The sequence below is a fragment of the Camelus ferus genome, chromosome 3 (assembly GCF_009834535.1).
Source record: "Camelus ferus isolate YT-003-E chromosome 3, BCGSAC_Cfer_1.0, whole genome shotgun sequence".
In the NCBI taxonomy this organism is placed as follows: Eukaryota; Metazoa; Chordata; class Mammalia; order Artiodactyla; family Camelidae; genus Camelus; species Camelus ferus.
Window position 1 is genome coordinate 48,005,235 of NC_045698.1, and position 19,631 is coordinate 48,024,865.

The 19,631-nt window shown below is 32.1% G+C and overlaps 1 protein-coding gene and 1 long non-coding RNA gene across 7 annotated transcripts in view; one reads left to right on the forward strand and one right to left on the reverse strand.

Annotated features, from left to right (window-relative positions):
• Positions 1-19,631, forward strand: part of FCHO2 (FCH and mu domain containing endocytic adaptor 2) — a 110,394-nt gene that overhangs the window by 72,375 nt on the left and 18,388 nt on the right. For 4 of the 6 annotated variants that reach the window (XM_032474098.1, XM_032474103.1, XM_032474116.1 and 1 more), the window contains 7 exons: positions 1,478-1,489; positions 1,843-1,867; positions 3,133-3,175; positions 5,433-5,524; positions 10,872-10,975; positions 15,273-15,329; positions 15,659-15,788. In XM_032474098.1, coding sequence (XP_032329989.1) covers positions 1,478-1,489; positions 1,843-1,867; positions 3,133-3,175; positions 5,433-5,524; positions 10,872-10,975; positions 15,273-15,329; positions 15,659-15,788 — 463 coding nt within the window. The remainder of the gene's footprint in view (positions 1-1,477; positions 1,490-1,842; positions 1,868-3,132; positions 3,176-5,432; positions 5,525-10,871; positions 10,976-15,272; positions 15,330-15,658; positions 15,789-19,631) is intronic. The other 2 variants (XM_032474108.1, XM_032474133.1) reach the window with 1 other exon arrangement.
• Positions 1,159-17,782, reverse strand: LOC116661605. Its single transcript, XR_004317554.1, has 3 exons — positions 17,700-17,782; positions 4,827-4,832; positions 1,159-1,169 (listed from the first exon to the last, which is right to left on the reverse strand). It is a non-coding gene; the product is annotated as an uncharacterized LOC116661605 (long non-coding RNA).

Here is a 19,631-nt window from a genome sequence, read left to right on the forward strand (position 1 = left end):
TTCAGCTTTATTGAGGTATATCATTTATAATTTTTATACAGGCAAGTGAATTTGTGAATTTTGCTCAGTTTTATTTCCTTTTGAATGTATTTTAAACAAAAATTTAGAAAATCCACTATTTCTGCCATTTGTTGTATCATAAGTAGTGCTGTCTCAGGCAGAATTTTGTGAATGGGCAGTGTTAATCTCTTCCTCATCTAATTTTAAAAGGTTTTCATTCATTTTTTGGGTGAACTTTGTATAAAAGAGAGTTCCATAAAAAAGAATTTAAAGATTAAATTATATCTTTGCATTTTTTTTTGTCTTTCACTGTATTGTTTGTTTTTCCATAGTTTTCATACAAAGAGAGGCACAGATAAGAATTCTTACTGGTTAATTATTCAATTCTGAGATTCTTAATAGCTGTTGAGGGAGAAAAAAATCATAATAGATCTTTCTATTGATGTCATACTCTTAAATTCAGAAATGTTAAACTATGGGAAAAAGTATATCTTAGAATGTCAATTTAGTTTATCTGTACATACTTATCGTAATTGTTTTTAAAACTCTTCTTTTGGGGGGGGGCGGTAATTAGGTTTATTTATTTAATGGAGGTACTGGGGATTGAACCCAGGACCTTGTGCATGCTAAACACATACTCTACCACTGAGCTATACCCTCCCCCCCATTTACTATTTTTTTTAATGGAGGTTCTAGAGATTGAATCCAGGACCTCCTGTATGCTAAGTATGTGCTCTACCACTGAGCCATACCCTCCCCCACCTAAAACTATTCTTGATAATGAAGAATAAAAGTTCACACTATTTTGTATTGTTATGTAATTAAATATTGTAAGTAGTCTATATGTATTTGTTTGGAAAAAATGTTTTTTTCCCTAGTCATGCACTTTTAGAATTTAATTTGAGAACTATTTTTTCCACCAAAAGAGATTTCTGAAGTGAGGTTTTATTCGACCATTACTACTTAGTTTATTAAGATTAATGCCAAGATTAAATTATGGTGTATATATATATGAAGTAGGAAGTTGTGAATCCATTAAAATTTTTTTGTGTAAGAGCATAACTAGTTTAAAATACATACGTAAATAAATAAAAGCCTGGAGGAAATATACATCAAAATGTTAAACATCCATCTTGGGTAGTGAGATAATTGATCGTTTGTGCTCTTCTCTATTTTCAAAAAAACAGTAAACATAATTTTGTACTCAGAAGATAAATAATAATAAAAAATGTAATACTTAAATTGGGTTTGAAAGAGGATCTCACAATTTTATTCCCAGTTTGTTTATCTAGCTTAAGTTCTTTTCCCTCCAAAAGTGTATTTATGTGTTGTTAGGTGTATAGATTTTAGGTATGTTTCAGAAGGGAATAGACGGATGACTAGGGAAATGTGATATTTTAAATTATAAAATGAACACTTTTTCTTTTCTTATTTTTTAACACTATTTTTTCTTTTCCTTTCTATGTACTACTGCTAGAGACACAGCCCAGTAAGTGCAAGATTTTATGTTTTTACCTATTAACTTTAAAAAAAATCATTATGTTTGAACATTGATTTTCACAATATTTGTGTTTTTAAATTAGCAAGCCATGGTATCTTGCTATATAGATAATTAGTATTTTGAAACTTTTTGTTGAATGTTAAAGGTATATGTATTTTTTAAATTATAAGACAAAAAACTACTGAAAGTATTTTCTGTAATCTTTTTATGTAAATACAGTTTACAATTGAGCAGATATATTAAAAATAACTTAAAATTAGTTCTCAGTATTGACATTTTACCAGATATTTTATTACCAAATTATTTGTTTAATGGCACTTATTTTTACATTTCTGTTTTAGGTGCAGATGAATCGGAATTCATCTAGTAAGTCTGATGTTTAAATTGGTTATTTTAAGTCTATTAAAGTTTATCAGGCAATGTGCTAAGCTTGTAGCCTAACATATACAGTTGTAGAAATCGTCTTTTCTCATCATGAGCCTTAATGACAGACTAGAAGGATACTTATTTTACAACAGAAGACAACTTATCTATATTATTTTTTTTTAGTGTTGAGACATACCTTAAACTTTAACATGCTTATTCAGAAGCTACTCTTTGGCTCTGCTGATTTCTGGAAAATGTAGCCATGTATTAAACTGTTTAACTGGCATAACTTCCTCATGACCCAGAACTATAACATCAGTCCCAATGAAAATTCTAGCACAATTACAAAGACCCGTTAAACTCATAACAAATATCAAACTAAAAGTAGGATTTTATTTTTAAAAATAAGTGGTAAGTAGCTTGATAATAAGGTATGTGAGGAAAATGAGTATAAAGGAAGGCTACTGAGTTATGACGATGAGGGAAAAACTCAAAGATGGAGAACACAATAAGCACTTTGAGGCAAAATAACCAACCAAACTGAGTCAAATGAAGGAATGTGGTATGAATGAGTATCAGTGTACACACTGTGGTATTCCTCATAGTTTGTTGCAGTTACCCATGTTGATATATTAGCCATTGCTTGGTGATGCAAAACATTAAGGTGGAGGGAAAATTGCTTATGAACCAACAGGACTATTGCATTACTGATGCTGTTGCCCTGTGTACCAGTTGCTTTTGATTCATATTAGAAATGCAAAAGGTAGCAAAATAGACTAAGTTGTTGTAAAAATTTTATTTTTCAAAATAGGATGTGTTTCAAGAGTTAATAACTACTTTTGGCCAATAAAATAATCACTAATAATATCATTAGAACTTGAAAAATACCTTCATGATTCTTCAGTTAAAATTCTTAAGTAGTATGTAAGAATTTAAACATTTGTTCTAATTTTATTGCAGCCCATATATTTTTCACAGCAGTTTAATGAATATGATGGTTTAGTTGATTTAAGTCATTTCTTACTAAAGCTATTAGAAGAAATAAAAATTTAGCAGAAATTCAGCTAAATATTCTTAAGCATGGTAGAAAACTTATTAAAGACATGTTCCTTTTCTTTGTAATTGTTTAAATTATATATATATGTTATTAATGCCATATTTTTTAAATTGTTCATGGACTACTATATGTGTAGTATTTCTCTCCATATTAAAATATTTTTATTACTCAGATTATTTTTTTCATAATATTTCAATTTTTTGATCAGATGAAGAATTAACAAAATCGAAGCCATCTGCTGCATCCAATGAGTAAGTTCCACATTAAAAAAAATTTTTTAATAGACTATTTTTTAGAGCAATTTTAGGTTCACAGCTAATTTGAGTGGAAGGTATGGAGATTTTTGCATATACACTTTCCCTCCACATACACCAAACCCCTCCTACACTGTTAGAATCACCCACCAGAATAGCACATTTGTCAAAACTGATGAACCTACATTGACACATCATTATCACCGTTAAGTCCAAGGTTTAGATTAGTGTTCACTCTTGGTGTTGTATAACCTATAAGTTTTGACAAATAGTTAATGACATGTATCCAGCATTATAGTATCATACAGAATAATTTCACTGCCCTAAAAATCCTGTGTCCCTGCCCACTGCAATTTAATTTTTAAAATTTAAATATTAAAAATTTTCTTTTGTCCTTTTTTTCTAGAGAGTTTTATTATCTCTGCAGCTTTAATTCCAGTAGTGTTTTTAATCATCCTTTTTCCTAAGCTGTGAAACATAATGTGGAGTTTTTAGATGTTTTAAATTATTTCTCATTTGATAATATTTCTTTTTATGATAATTAACAAAAAATCCATTCACCTATTTTGGCCTTGATGTCCTCAATACTTCTGAATAAATGATGGTACCCGAAATTCATACACATCTGTATTTCAACTAATTAGTTATTCTCATGGAAATTTTGTTTTCCTTCAGTTTTGTTTGTGACCTTATAAAATAAACTGTATACTTTATGACCCTCAAAATGAAGAAGAATCTCAACTTAGTTGAAAAAAGAGAGGTCTAGAAGACATGTTGCAAGCTCTTCTTAAAAAAAAAAAAATGTGTGTGTGTATAAAGCCAGTGTTGCATGGGTCCTTTTTCACTTCTGTATTTACCAATAAGACTACTTTCTTTTCATGTTTTTTGTATGAGTAAAAATAGACTTAATTAGAGGGATAGTTTAAGATTGAAACTTTTGAAGCTAGGCACTAACTGAGCAGAGTGGTGGTATTCATTTGATTTGTCATTTTTAAAGAGAAGTTTAGTGTTTTAAGACTTTGTTTTGAAGAATCACTTATGCAGTTGTGATTCTAGGTGTTATCATATGACTGTGCTTCCATGTGGGTGCATGCTGAAATACTAGATATATGTTTCTTAGATAACTGTAATGTTTGCATTATAGTGGGCCTGTTTTCTATGATTTTTGAAAAATATTTTAAATAATGGCAGATTGATACATTAATTTTTTTAAAATGGGGATTAATGTTCTTTTATGCTGTAAATATATACAATTTTTATTTGTCAGTCAAATCTCAGTAAAGCTGGATTTAAAAAAAAGAAGTGGTAGCAAAGATCACATGCTCAAGATCCTAGAGATTAGGCATCTTAAAAGGGCTGTGACTAATATGAAAAAGAGAAACATTTATATAAAAGTCTGTATTAAATACAAACTAAAGAGCCAGAAGTTGAATCCTGAGAGTAACTGGGTCCAGTGGATTCCATGAAGTCAGTGGAAGAAAATCTTTGGTTATACATGTTGTTTTTGAAACTAGAGTGCTGATACTCTTAATTTTGTCCATGGTTTTGGTAACCGCTCATAAAAAGGCATAAATGACCCAGACGTTTTGCTAGACCGACTTAGTGGGCCAGGTAGTGGATTGCCTAGGGAAAAACCCCACCTATGCACGATCTACTGCAGTGATCAGACCTTTGAAGTTTATATAGATGGGGCTTAAGCCACCATTTTGTACTTAAAAAGTACTTTAAAAAATTTTTTTACCCTTTTTCTTCACCTATGAAAGTAAGTATGGCCTTTTAAAATTTCTACCTGATTTTCTATCACTTAAGAAATTTTCTGTCCAAGACTGGATGCTAGATGTGAATGAGCAGACCTGACACTACTGTAGAATTAATTAGCTATGCTGCCATAGATAGGCAGGTCATTTAGACTCGGTGCTGCTTTTCATTTGTAAAGCTGAAATTATTTCCATTCTGAGGCCCCCTAAGATTGTTAGAATATGACAAGATTTAATCAGTGGGGATTAATCGTCTCTACTCTCCCTTACCAACCTCACATAATGTTATTGTAGGTTTGCTTATAGCAGTTAATAAATACCAGTTTATGAAATCTGCTAATTAAATTTCTTCACATAGTCAATTGGCAGAATATCTTACTCTTTAATCATATATACTGAGCTGTTATAATTTTTCTATGAAATAAAAATAAGTGACTAGATTTTGTACTAATAAAATACTCGTTTGCGTAAAATCTACTTTTATAATGTTATGGCAGTAAAGGGAACAGTGATTTACTTGCTTGGGACCCCCTGTTTGGACCATCTCTTGATTCATCTTCTTCAGCTTCACTAACTTCATCATCATCAGGTAAATATATATATATGTACTTTTTTTTTTTTTAACTGTAAAGGAATGCAGTAGTTACTTTTTTCTAATTCATTTATTCATTACTTGTATGTTGTACTTAATGATCAAAAATTTTTTAACTTGTCCTCTATCATATTGCCAGATCAGAGTGATTTTACACTGTTTTTGTTAACATACCTTAAAGACACCATGGCTTTAAGAATGAAAATTTATCAAACACCAACTTTTTTTCATTTATATATTATATATTTATTTCTAGGTATCATTTATATATCAGTGCCCAAATAATAATTCTTAACATTATTCAACTGCATGTATACATTAATCTAATCAGTCCTATCTTGATGGACACTCAAGTTGCATCTGATTTTCTAGTATTATGAACATCTGTGGATATAATAAATTTTGTGCATTCTCATATCCTTATAATAATTTACCAATGCAAGATTTATGAATCATAAAGTAGGCCCATTGATGCTTATTGCCAAACTGCTCTCCAGAAAGATTTTAGCACTTCCCAAGAAATGCGTGAAAGAACTTGGTGAATGAATTTTAGTTGTTGTTTTTGGCAAGAATATATTAAATTTCTCTTTTCTTCAAAATATTAAAATCCCATCTGTCAAGAATCAAAACATGTTTAATAAAACTGCTTATTTAAAATGAGAAAATAAAATCAGTTTAAGTTGATCTTCAGCCTTCCCTGGGATTTCAGAAATGCCAGTTGGGGTTAAGGGAGTGCTGGAATGGTGGGAAGAGAACTTGAATTGATGGAGTTCCTGCTACATCTCTGCTGAAATCTGCACATTCTGTTTGATTTCACCTCATTAACTGCTATATGGAATCCTTCTTATTGTCTCTATTATATAGATGAAAAATAATAAAGCTCAGAGATGACCAGGAACTTCATATAACTAGGAAATGAAGCATGGACTCAAACCTGGGTCTTACTGATTCTAAAGTCTTTGTTCTATTTATCACACACTGGCAGATTAACAAAATAATAACATAAATACTAATATTTAAAATTGGACTGTTTAGAAACTAAATGTTTTAAAAAGAAATTATAAATGGATTTTAGGCAACCTTACCCTGAAACAATTGGGAATTTTGAAGAGAAAGTATTAGGTGATGTGCACCTAAACTTGTAAAACAGCAAGAAACAGTCACTAGATAATTGAACATATTCTGAAGTGGCATTATAGCCTCTCTCAGTGGGGCTTTGTTACTATTTTGTTTTAGGAAACTAATCTTACTAATAGATTTTGTAAGTAAAATAATTGTACAAGAAAAACTGAAGTTGTAATAACATCTCTTTTTTGTTTAGTGAAAATGTCAGAATAGTGTTTTTGTTTTTAGATTGAAAGGAGTCCTAAGCAGTGTTTTTTAATTTTGTTAATATTCTTTTATGACTTATTTTTTAAATCTTTAATAAGAACTTTCACTTTGTTATCACAGAGTTTTTAGTTATATAGAAATTTCTTCATAACACCCTTTGTTTTTTGCTATTTCCTTCAGCACAGTCTCATTCTTTTCAAAAACATGCCCTTTTCTTGCTCCCTGTCTAAAGAATGTTTTGCCCATATCACTTTCAACCTCAGGTAGAAAATAATACATTTTCATTCAGTTGTCATTTGATGTTTAGTAGGTAGGAAATGATAAAAAATTAACCTTTTGTGTGTTTTAAAATTTATTTTGGTATGCCTTTTAAAACCTTCCTATTTATTCTGAAAAATAATGTAAAATTATTTTTCCCTTCAAAGAATGTTAGTGATGTTGAAAAGACATTCTGCTATGCAGTAATTATGATTATGTCTTCACTTGAGCAGAATATAATTATTGATAAAAACTTATGAATACATTATGATGTTTTATAAGACTGGTTCTAAGTGAAATTGTGAAATAGGTATTTTGTCTTAAATTTTCTTTCACCTCTTTGCAGTGCATCTCTCCCATCTTAACATTATCTACACAGGTACCCATTTTCACATTTTCGCAAGGTGTGGTTTGTCAGATTATTCCCTACTCTCTTCTGTCTCTTTAAGAATCTTAATTCATTAGTGACACCATCTCAGCTAAAGCAGTCTCGAAGAAAATAATTCTAGTTAATAACTGATAAATGTTATATGTTTAAAAAGCATACTTAGAGCTTGGTATAGAAGTAGTTTCAGTTGCTTCTTCCACCATGTAGATACATAAATAAACATTATGTATCATTTACATATAAATAAATTTATATATAATAAAATATTTATATGTAATTTAATGTAAATATGTCACATCTACTTCCTTTTTGATAAAGTGCTAGTATGGACCATCTCTCCTCTACCCGTGGATTAATTGAGCACCTGAGTTCTGTAAAAACCCCACAGGATTATCTTTTGAAAAATATTAGGCTAGTTTTATATATTAACTCCAAAACTGATTAATTCCTCTTACTTCCTAACAGTTTCAACTTTTATTACTAGCCAGACAGGCACTTTGTCGAGTAACGCATGTATACAGCACTATCACTGATACCTTGTCATATCTTTTTAGACTTTTACTGTTAACATTACCTTTTACTCCTCTGGGAAACAGGAATAATACTGGCTTTATATATTTTTGGACCTTAAATATTACTCATCTATATTTTAAGTTTCTTATTTCTCCTATTTATCTTCCTTGGTTAATATAAAGTTGGGTTTCAAGCTCTTTTCCATGTATTAAATTTTTCTAGCTTTGAGTATTAAAGTAACATTAATCTGAAATAAGAATTACTTGGCTATATAGATTTACATTTTATTTCTAGAATTTTTCTGTTACTTCTTGTTTTCAATTGCTTTCCTCTTCTTCTATTGACCTCAGTGAACAGAATACAGCTTTACTTTTCTCTCCCAAACTGACTTGTCTGGGTGTGTAACAATTGAATCTTTACTTGAAACCAGGTCAGATTTTAGGTCTAGAAAACCCATTACCAGACTGTTCCATCAACCCTCTATGTTATCCTGCTGTAACACCACCACCAGCCAGCAAAAGTTTCCTTTTGCTTCATGGTTGTAGTCAGTGGATTTCCTTTACTGATGAACTTGCTAAAATTACTGACTCCAGTGGCACTTATAAGGCTTTCCAGAGATTGCACTATAAAGTTGAAAATACCTTTGGGTTCCTTGATGCTTTGGATGACAGATCTTCTAACAGCTGCATCTCTGAGGATCAAAGTGGCCTTTGCCATACTATTACATATCCTGAAAAACTACTAACAGAAGCAGCTAACAATGCTGCTAATTTCTCTTCTGCATTATCATTACTTCTGGATTCTAGATTAGTCTGTACCTTTGTTCAGGTGAAGAATGCTACAGGAAACATGCTTTGTCCCTTCCCCTTAGGTAATGTCAGAAGGCAGATGTAGATTAGCTCTTATTGCCTATGTTTTTAAACTTTACAAGTCACTTCCTATTTCTTGAAATACTGTATCTAATAGACATTTTTTAGAAGTGAGCTCCACCACCCGCACCACCACCACAAAACACAATTAAGATACTTAAGCCTGTAATCAATTGTAATAATCTCTTTCAGAGGCTCCTAAAAGCAGTACCTAATTGGCATACAGAGATAGATTTATAATTTATAAATTTATTATTAACTTACAATTAATAGATTCATTTGTAAACAGTGATGTTAATAGATACTGTATTAGCTTTTTTCAAAAAGCAAATTCTGATTATTTGAAGGAGCTGAACTTCAACCAGGCTTGATTTGAGTCAATCTAAATGCCATTTGGACAGGCCACATGATCATTAATGAAGCTTCAGGAGTGAATGTCTCTACTATGTTAAACTCTATCACAAGCTTGAAATAAATTGAGTATTGGTCAGTGCTGGTTTCATTGATAGTGAACATATCTTCAAAGGAAATACGTCATGGCTCAGAGAAGTGTTATGGTCCTCAGGTTAGTGCACATTTCTTCCAATGTACAGCTTAAAGCAGGGGTGCAGCATGAAAGAACTGGTGCTGACTGGAAGAAGGATCTAAGCTTGATTTCTTATCAGCTTTTTGATGTTTTCTTCAAGCAGTCTCAACTGTGCTTGCATCCTTTCGCTCTTCATATGATCTGCTTTCTAAATGATTCCTTACCCCCATACATTTACCTTCACTTCTGCGTGTGACTGTTTTTTTTATGTCTTCTCCTGTCACCTCCATGCCCTTTCCTTTCATGCCTCCACTCCTCCACTGCTGCCCAAGCTTACTGTTCTCAGCTTTCCTATTTGCTTCGTCATGTACATGCTTAGGCCTATTCATATATTTTTAACTTTGCACATCTGTAAACTTACAGAGCTTATTGAAATACATTTCTTCCCATCCATATTATAGTCTTCAATCTGAATTATAGCCCCATCTTTTAGAATGGTCCAAAAGGATTTGAAGGTCATTTTAAGAAATTAAAGCTGGTTTAAATGTATTTGCTTCCATTCTTCACACTTGCTTTGATTATGCTAATACATTTGTGACTTTTGATGTATACTTGAATTTCATTAGTTTCTACCATGCTGAGTTATTTTTAATTAGGAATACTGAGGTTAGTATTTCTGATTTATAAAATTGTAAAGTTTGAAAATGGTGTTAAAATATTGAACACTAAATTTATATAGGATTTAGGAAAACTTAAGGTACGATTTTCTGTATTTACCAAAAATTAATTTTAGTGATTTGGGGAAATTTTTTTTGGTAAACCAATGAGGTATTTTTGATTGTCACCAAAAAATGGTACAGTGTGGTTCAACTTAAAAGTGAGATTTCAGATTTAATTAAGGTAATGTTTTATTTAGAGCTCATGTTATTCTGAAGATGTTGCTTCACAGGCTTGGTCTTGCATAACTATAAAGTTAGAAGTATTAGCAATAAACTAAAGATCTTAGACCCTAAACTGGTTTATTTTCACCAGCTAATTTATTAGATTTAATTTTTATGTGCATAAATAATTGAAACAGGAATATAATTTATAGTATGTATGTCAGTTTAACTGAGAATTTAATGATTTTTTTCAGGAATATTATTGGTAGCTTTGAAAAAAGTGTATTTGATAGATTCGCAGCATTTCAATAAATAGCTATAGTTATATTAAAAAAAAAAAACCCTAGAGAAAAAAATGTGACAATGAGTGTGTATATGTCCATGAATAACTGAAAAATTGTGCTGAACACTGGAATTTGACACATTGTAAAAAATAAATCAATAAAAAATGTTAAAAAAAAAAAAAACCCTGAAAAAAATGAGCTTTGAAACCTAGTCGTTCTATAATAGAATGTTTTTATGTAAGGATTGCTGCATACTAATGATTTTCTTCAAATTCTCTCTTTCCACCCACCAGCCAGGCCCACAACTCCTCTTTCTATAGGCACCATTGTCCCACCTCCAAGGCCTGCTTCCAGACCAAAGCTTACTTCAGGCAAACTCAGTGGGATTAATGAAATAGTATGTACTCAGGTGTTGTTTTTTTTTTTTAATTATAACTGTTTTGATTTAAAATGCAAATGTACAAATGATATTTTTCTATATGCTTCTCAAACTACAGAAAAGTTATCCCAGCTAATACTTTCTTTACTTCCCCATATTATCTTAGTGTTCATACCTGTGGAGCAAAACCATTGTTCAGGAACAAAGAGCTCTCCTGAGAAAGTTGATAAAAGATAAAAAATACAATTCAGTATCCATTGTTTCATAATTAAATAGCAATTTTCATATAATTCTACTTAAATTCCAATATTGAAGTCAAGTACGCAGGTAGCCCGTTCTTAGGCCTTAGAAGTACACTGCCAGGGGAGTCCTGGTAGGCATCTAGTCCATCTTTATTTTATACATAAGGAATCTGCAGTTCATATCACTTAACTGGCTTGTAAAAGTGCATATTGCTTAAAAAAAAAAAAGGCATTGGTTTTTAAAAGTTGTCAGATAATGAAAATATATTAGTTCTACTCAGAGTCAGACTCTCTCAAGCCAGTCTTCTCTCCTTCAGTCTATTCTGCTTTGCTTCATCTTTTACTTGCCAGTTTAATTGCCACAATTAAATTTCTAAATGTCAGGCCTAATCTTTTTCCCGATATACATCTCCAGTGGTACTCCACAATCCATGTGGTTGAACGTTTTAAGTGAATGTACAAGGCTCTTGATAAAGTTACCTCAGCAATCTGCATTACCAAACTGTCCAGCTTTCTCCTCTTTGCAGCCTAGGTTCCAGCCACTCGAAACTTTCCACTTTTCCCTAAACACATGCTGTTTTATGCATCCATGTCTTCTTATTGTGCTGCTTCTATCTGACATGCCCCTCAGTTTTTATGTAGGAAACTGCTCTCTTTAAGACCCTGCTAGATATCACCACCTAGGTGAAGCCCTCTTTGATTAGTACTCCTCTCCTGTTGGATTTAGTCATTCTCTTCCTTACACCCATATACTTTGCTTATGCTTCTTTTAGTGTGTATATCACCTTGTATACACAGTTGACCCACAGTCGACCTCAGTATCTGTGAGTTCTGCATCCATGGATTCAAATTATTTGGGGGGGGGGAACTCCAGAAATTTCCAAAAAGCAAAACAAATTTGCCACACAACAGCAACTATTTACATAGCATTTACATTGCATGTACAACTATTTACATAGAATTTACATTGTCTTAGGTATTATAAGTAATTTAGAGATGATTCAAAGTACTCTGGAGAATGTGCTTCCTAAAGGTTATATGCAGATACTCTGGATACCAAGGGAGGACTACTTTTGTGTGTGTGTGCTCCCCTCACTAGAGCCTTAGCCAATTTTATATGCTTAATACTTTACTAATGTGTTAATACTTTACATCACGCTTGTCACATGGTTCAGGATAGGAAATGTTTCATAAATAAATGAGAAAGCTAAGAGCACCAAGTGTTGAAACAGTGACATCTTTCTTTGATCTTCTATCCAAGCCGGCTTAGTGGAAGGAAAATGAAAACTCAGTACAAGCTCCCAAGGAGATGGTTATTATTTAAGTAATATGAAAATTACTACATTTTTTTTTGAAGTATAGCCAGTTACAGTATGTCAGTTTCTGGTTACAGCATTAAAAATTACTACATCTTAATGTGTTTTTTCCTGATTACAAAATCAGTGTGTGATCATGTTGTAAAATTTTGAAAATAGAGAAAACAGAAAACAAAAATTCCTTCTATATATTTCACCATCCAATAATGACCACTGTTAACATTTTTATACATATCCTTTCATTATTTTTTTTTAATGTGTAAGTATTTATCCAGAGTTGGTAAAATGTAGTTATTAAAAGCACAGGCTTGTTAGACACTAATTACCCTAGCACCATTAGACAAGTTTAGAGTCTCAGTTTCCTTATGGGTAAATGAGTATGATAATAGGCTGTTTTGAGACTTAAATGAGTGAATATATGTAAAACACTTAAAGCATTGTCAAGTACAGTGCTCATAAAAGTTAGTTACCATGAATGGTATATATTTTTAAATAAAAGGTCATACCTTATGTATTTTTTAATCTTCACTTGAAAATATTTGGGGAATGTTTTTCTATATCAAATTATTCCATAATTTTCAGACTTCTTTAAAGTGGTAGAATCCTTTGTCAAATAGTCTCAAGTTGTAAGTCTAATTAAGTAAAAATGGGACTTTTATAATTTTTTCACATCATACTTTACTCCCTACCCAAGCCTTGAGAGCCTTTTAGAAACCACCCTCTGAGGGCTTCAGGGAACATCATTTGAAGTGGCTGCAGAGCATAAATGCTGTATCTTCTACCCTGTTATCAGCATTAAATTTTTGAAAGTTTTTAGAAATCTGATTATTTGACATTTAGTTTATTTCCAGGACTTCATTATAAACAATGCCTTAGTGAATATTTTTGTTTCTTTGCAGACACTATTTCCTTAGTAAAAGTTTTAAAAGTAAAATTCATGAACTAAATGGTATACACATTTTTAAGACTCTTAATGATTACTGTTGTAGTGCCCACCAAAAAGGTAGGGCTGATTCGAATTCTCTCCAGCTATATTGGAGTACTCTTCCTTGCATGCTTGTATGTGTATTTTTTGGAGAGAAGGCTCATACCTTTCACTCCATGCGCAAAGGGTCTATAACCACACTCTCCCTACACCTCTACAGAGAAATCCTTATTATTCTAGAGCAGTGGTTCTCAAAGTGTGTTCCCCAGACCAGCAGCATTAGCATCACCTGGGAACTTGGCAGAAACGCAGTTTCTTTGCCCTACCTCAGACAAATCAAATTCTAGAGAGTGGCCCAGCATTTGTGTTTTAACAAGCCCTCAGAGTGACTCTGATGCATGTTAATGTTTAAGAAGTAGTATTCTAAAGTAGTGCTGTCCAATAGAAATAGAAGCAGCATATACTTTAAAATTTTCTAGTACCCACATTAAAAAAAGTAGAAACAGTAAAATTAATAATTTTACTCAGTATATTAAACGTATTTTAACATATCAATATAAAAATTGGGAGTTTGTATTCTTTTTGTGTATATGCAAAGTCTTCAGAATCCACTGTGTATTTTATACAGCTCAAGTTTGAACTAGCCACAAGTGTTAGTGGTTACTGTACTGGACAGCGCCATTTGAAAGTAAGAGAAAACCACTTGAGAGAAGAGCTGTTTTTGTTTTTTCCTAAAAAATTATGAAATGCACTTTGTAATTATGAATCGTAAAGTGCAACCACTTGATACCGGCCATGAGGCCATGCTGCCACAGGAGAAACAGCCCCAACAGTAGATAAAATTTTTACAAACTTTTAAGTCAGATCAGCTGTTGAATTTAGTATTTGGCCTCATGTACTGCACTACCTCCATCTGTATACATCTGCAGCCACATTTGTATACCTTGCTATATTTTTCCAACCTACTGTACATAATGAGTCATCAAAAGGCCATTCTCTGGAGCTATATTTTAAAAATAGTTGATTTGGGGGGTGTGGGGTTTACTAATTATAAAGCACTTTGGGCAGTATAATCTGATTTTTATAAAAGTACATATCTATACATTTATATTCATGCAATGTAGAGTTGAATAATTTTAATGTGTGAATGCTTCTTATGGAGTCTTTTTGGTTTGTTTTTGCCTTTTGTTTTTCTTGTTCCTCAGATAACTGGGGACAGAAACTATGTTTTTCTGTTCACTGCTTTGTATCTAGTACCCATGACATGACACATATTAGGCACTAAATAAATATTGCATTCACTTAATACTTTTATAAACAGGAAAAGGTTATTTTTAATTAAGCTCAATAGTCCGTATTTTAAAAAGTGAAATAACTCAGGAAGTGTTGCTAACACATTACAGGAACAATTAGGAATTTGGAAGGAAAAAAATCCATTCACCAAAGTAAAAGATAAATGGATTGGAATCATATTTTGTATATTTGTTGTAATTTTTAACTAGAAAATAGGAAGATAGTAGAATTAAGATGTTCTCAAACCTCTGAATGGGGTGAACTTTCTCAATGAGGAAGCATTAACAAGGAATTATGAAAGAAAATGTGGACAGATGTGTAAACGCCGAAAGTAAGGGGCAAGCAACATTTAGGAAGAAAATATTTACATTAAATAAAGAAAAGGGTTAGTGAAAGCTTGGGTAATAAATACTAAGACGTCCCCAGACTCAGTAAGACAAAGCTAATATAGACAATTCATAAAAGGGAAATGCCAATTTTATTTTTATCTATTAAATTAGCTACAAGTTTTAAAATTTTATTTTTTTCCTTCTCCTAAGGCTCATCCATTTATTGCTGGCAAGAATCCAGAGGAATATTTTTTAATAGGCAGTAAAGTGAGTAACCCAAAAGGGAAGCAGTTTTGCAGTGTATATGAGAAGCCTTCATATTGTTTAACTTCTGAGAATGTGTCTTAAGCATACTTCTTGAAATACAGAAAATATTTTACATACCAAGATTCTCTAAACAGCATTATTTTAAAATAGCCTTTTCAGCTTTTAATAAATTCTTGAAAATGACTGACATATGGCATCTCTGTGGGTTGTAAGAAACACAATAAATTTGGTTTAGTATGTTAAAATTAATCTTACTTGATACTTCAGAATCTTTTCTGAGAAGAGGGGAATTGTTTTAGCATTTTGGTACATAATATTTTGTTCTTAAGCCCAGGCCATTCAGCCCACCTGTAACGTCTAGTACCAGCCCACCTCCTGCTGCTCCATTAGCCCGGGCAGAAAGTTCTTCCTCTATCTCGTCTTCTGCTTCATTAAGTGCTGCCAATACTCCAACAGTAGGTAAGTGATTATCATCGATTACATGGGAAAGTTAGCATCCAAAATATGATCAGGCTGAGGCTTTTTTTTTTAATGGGCTAGTGAAGAATTTAACATTAAACATTTTGGTTTTTTGGAAACATACCTGGCATTATCAAACTAGCCACATTTTCCTTTTCTCTTTCACATTGTGTATTATCTGGAGAGAATTTTAACCTTGGTTAGCACTGTTAAGAATGCATTAAATGTATAAACTACTGACCAATATAAATAGTTGAAGGCAAAATACGATGCAGTCCTTTCTACTGTGAATTGATACTTGCATTCCTAAGAAAATTTGTTTTAAAAGCAACTGATTCAATAAAAGGGGTTTTGTGCTTGCAATCAATTTATTTTTTCTATAAGAATTTAAATCATAAAGATTTAAAACTAGATATTAAGGCATAGCTGTGTAAATCTAAACTTCACCAAACAAATTGATTATTTTATATCTAGATTTTGCTCGAGTTTTTTCTGTTATCAGTTTTATTCAATTCTTTACACAAATTCTCACCATTTTTCTTACCCACTGCTAATATAATATACAAAGCACAAAGCCACTTAAACAGAGAAGCTGTATTTCAGGAGCAACAACCTGTCATAAGAATTATAATTGTCCCCATTGCTGCTTCTAAGTAGTAAATAGTTAATCTTTGATAATAAAAATTATTGGTTTGCACTAACTGAGCATAATTCAGCAGTGCAGAAAGTGTGGTCCTTGGACCTGCAGCATCTGTCTGCATCACCTGAGAACTGATTAGAAATGCAGGCCTTATAAGTCAGAAGCTCTGGAGTGAGGCTAGCAGTCTTTGAACAGGCCTTCCAGGCAGTTCTGATGCATGTTAAGTTTGAGCATCACAGCCTTAATTTAGCTGCTTTAATTATACCCAATTTGATTTGTTAGTACACACACAAAGAAACGCATCTTCTGTGTGTAGCCATTGTAAAAATGGCATGAGTAGTATTGGCTAAAATGAGATAAACATGATTTGATTTCTAAATGTCTAAACATGATGTTACTGTCATATACTTTCGTGAACATTACTGGTTTTCCCACCTTTCAACTTTGTGTAAATATATCCAGTAAGTCTTAAAAAACACATGGGTCCTGTTAGAAATCAGGCATGTAGTCTGGGTAAACAAAATTGCTTTAGTCCTTTCCCATTATCTCTAGATTATTTGGAAAGTTTTCTTTTGTGATGGGAACTTTAACTTTGATTGAATTGATAGATACTTGTTTTTAGTTTGGGTCAATGCTGACAATAGGAGACCCACAAGTAGGTGACAGTGATGATACAGGCAGGCAGGATGTAATGTGGATTTTGTACAACAAAGTCTCTTTAAATCTACCTCAAAAGTTCTTTGTTGTGACGTTTATTCAGCTCCCTGTTCAGATTTAAGTTTTTGATTCTTTTTGTTTCTTGAAAGTATTTTCTTTTCCTGCAATATTTTGTTTTATTTAAATGTGATAGAAGATGATAATTTGATTGGGACTCTCTCTGAAATTGAAAAGCACTGTGAAACTTCACAAGGTATTGTATCAAAAGCAAATGTATGTGTTGACTAATGATCCTAAAGTGTATCTAAAATACTTTGTTACCTAATTTTTCTTTTTCCAGCAATGTACAGTATCTCAGAAATAAGAATAACTCTAAGGTTTAACTGTCAATTTTGTACTAATTATGTCCAGTTTCTATACAAGATCCATTGATATCAATGGATAAATTATAAAAATGTACAGTATTTTTGCATTATCTTCCATCTCCCTGCTCTTCTCCCCTCAACATTAAGTATCAATAAATCTTACCTCTAAAGCTATCAGAAGCAGAGTAAAAGTGGTTAGGAAAGAAGAGTATGTCAGTTAAAGAAAAAAAACTATAACACAGAAACCACCAGAGCAAAAGCTGTCATACTAAACCATACATACAGTGATCTGAAGTTAGAGGCACAGAAGTAGAAAATATTTGGGAGTGAGCCCCTCGTTTTTACTCCTGAGTTGAGAGGAATTCCACAGAAATATTCATTGATTGTTACAAAGGAAGTTACCCTATATTTCAGCTTTATCTCTCTGCATTTTCAAAACACATGCAGTGTTTAAATATCAACAATTAAACAAATTAGAATGCATGCTATCCTTATAAAAAAGAATATCCAAGGAATTTATTATTTCTAAGAAATGAGTTATTCTGAATAATACAGTACAAATTTAGACTTTTTTTTTAAGAGACTTAAGTACAGTTTCGTATGTGAAATTTTTTTTTGAAGTATGCGTATGTAATATCTTGGAAACAAAAATGGAAAATAGAAAAGGGGATATGCCAAAATGTTAAGTATGGTAAGTGGATATTTTTTTCTTCTTCCCATGTTTCAATAATGGGCTTAACAGTTTAAAGGGAAACAAATGTCAAGAGTTCGCATTTTATATGCCCAAATTGAATAACAGAAAAGAATAACTCTGTAGGTTTCTTTTGATTTTTAATGTTAAAGCAGTAGCAGACATTAATGTTACCCATAAATGTGTGTAAATACCCATTTGTGTAGGTTAGGGGAGAAGTTTAATTTTATATTTAAGAGAATATAATTTTCTCTAATGAAATATTATATCCTTCATCTTTCTCTGAAAATATGCTTTCCTGAATTTCTAGTGACCCTCTAGAACAGTATATTTTTTAAGTTTATTGAACTAATAGATTTACAGTGAAATTTTCCCAGTGCACAATCGTGTATTTACATAATTGCAATAACATATCCTAGAAACTACTGCCTCTTGATGAAGCTTGTTTTCCACTTAATCATCTCTCACCTGATCAAAACCTGAATCCCTGCCAAGTCATTATTCTCTTCAATCCAGGACCTACTCTGTGTTCAGAGTGATCTTACTAAGTGAAAAACATAATCATGTTTCTCTTAAAAATTTTCAGTGGCTTTTAGTGCCAAAAGGATAAAATTAAAGGTCCTCCATGCCTTGATCTGGGTCGTAAGTACTTCTCCATACTTTTATGTCCTTTCGTCACTACAGCCCATGCCTCACCCACAAAGTATGTTCCCACTTTGCAAAACTACATGTGGTTCCAAAAGGCACCATTTCTTTGACGACTCTTTGGCAAAGTGTCTGACATATACTAGTGGTTAGTAAACAGTTGTGATCTTGTGAATAAATTTTTATATCGAGTTTATTTTCATACGAAATTTTAAGTTGTCTTGAGAGGGTTTACTTTTCCCAGTGGCCTAGAAACAGCAGTTCTGTTTCCATGTGTATTTAATCACTGAGCCCCCCCCCTTTTTTTTTTTTTTTTAACTATGAAGAATCTTCTAAATCAAAATTCTTCAAAATCTTGACTATTACAAAGTCTTCCTGGCCTCTTAAGCTTACAAAAGCTCTTTCTATTTTTAGTATCCCAGGTTTAGTTGTGAAGCCGAGAAGGCTAATACTGATTTTTGTCAGAAGTAGTACTCTAGGTGTCTCAAAAGTAATTCAGTAATTCCCCTATAGGCAGTCATGTCTGAAATGAAAATACCTGATGGCTATGAACCTTGTGTGACATTTACATAACAAAAGCATACATTCAAATTTCAGAGCTATATCTTGACCTAGATTTTTCATTTTTTTCTTTAAGAATGAATAATCATAATTAACTATCCTATTGACTTTTTTTAAACAAAATTTCATCATATATTATATATTAAATGAAATGCTGCACTTTCCAATCAGTAACAGTAATGGTAAGACATAAATGGGAAAAGTACATTTATAAAGAAAAAGAAAGGCAGTGCATTACTTTGAGGGGTTTTTCTGTTATGAAGTAAACCAGATACTTTGTTTAG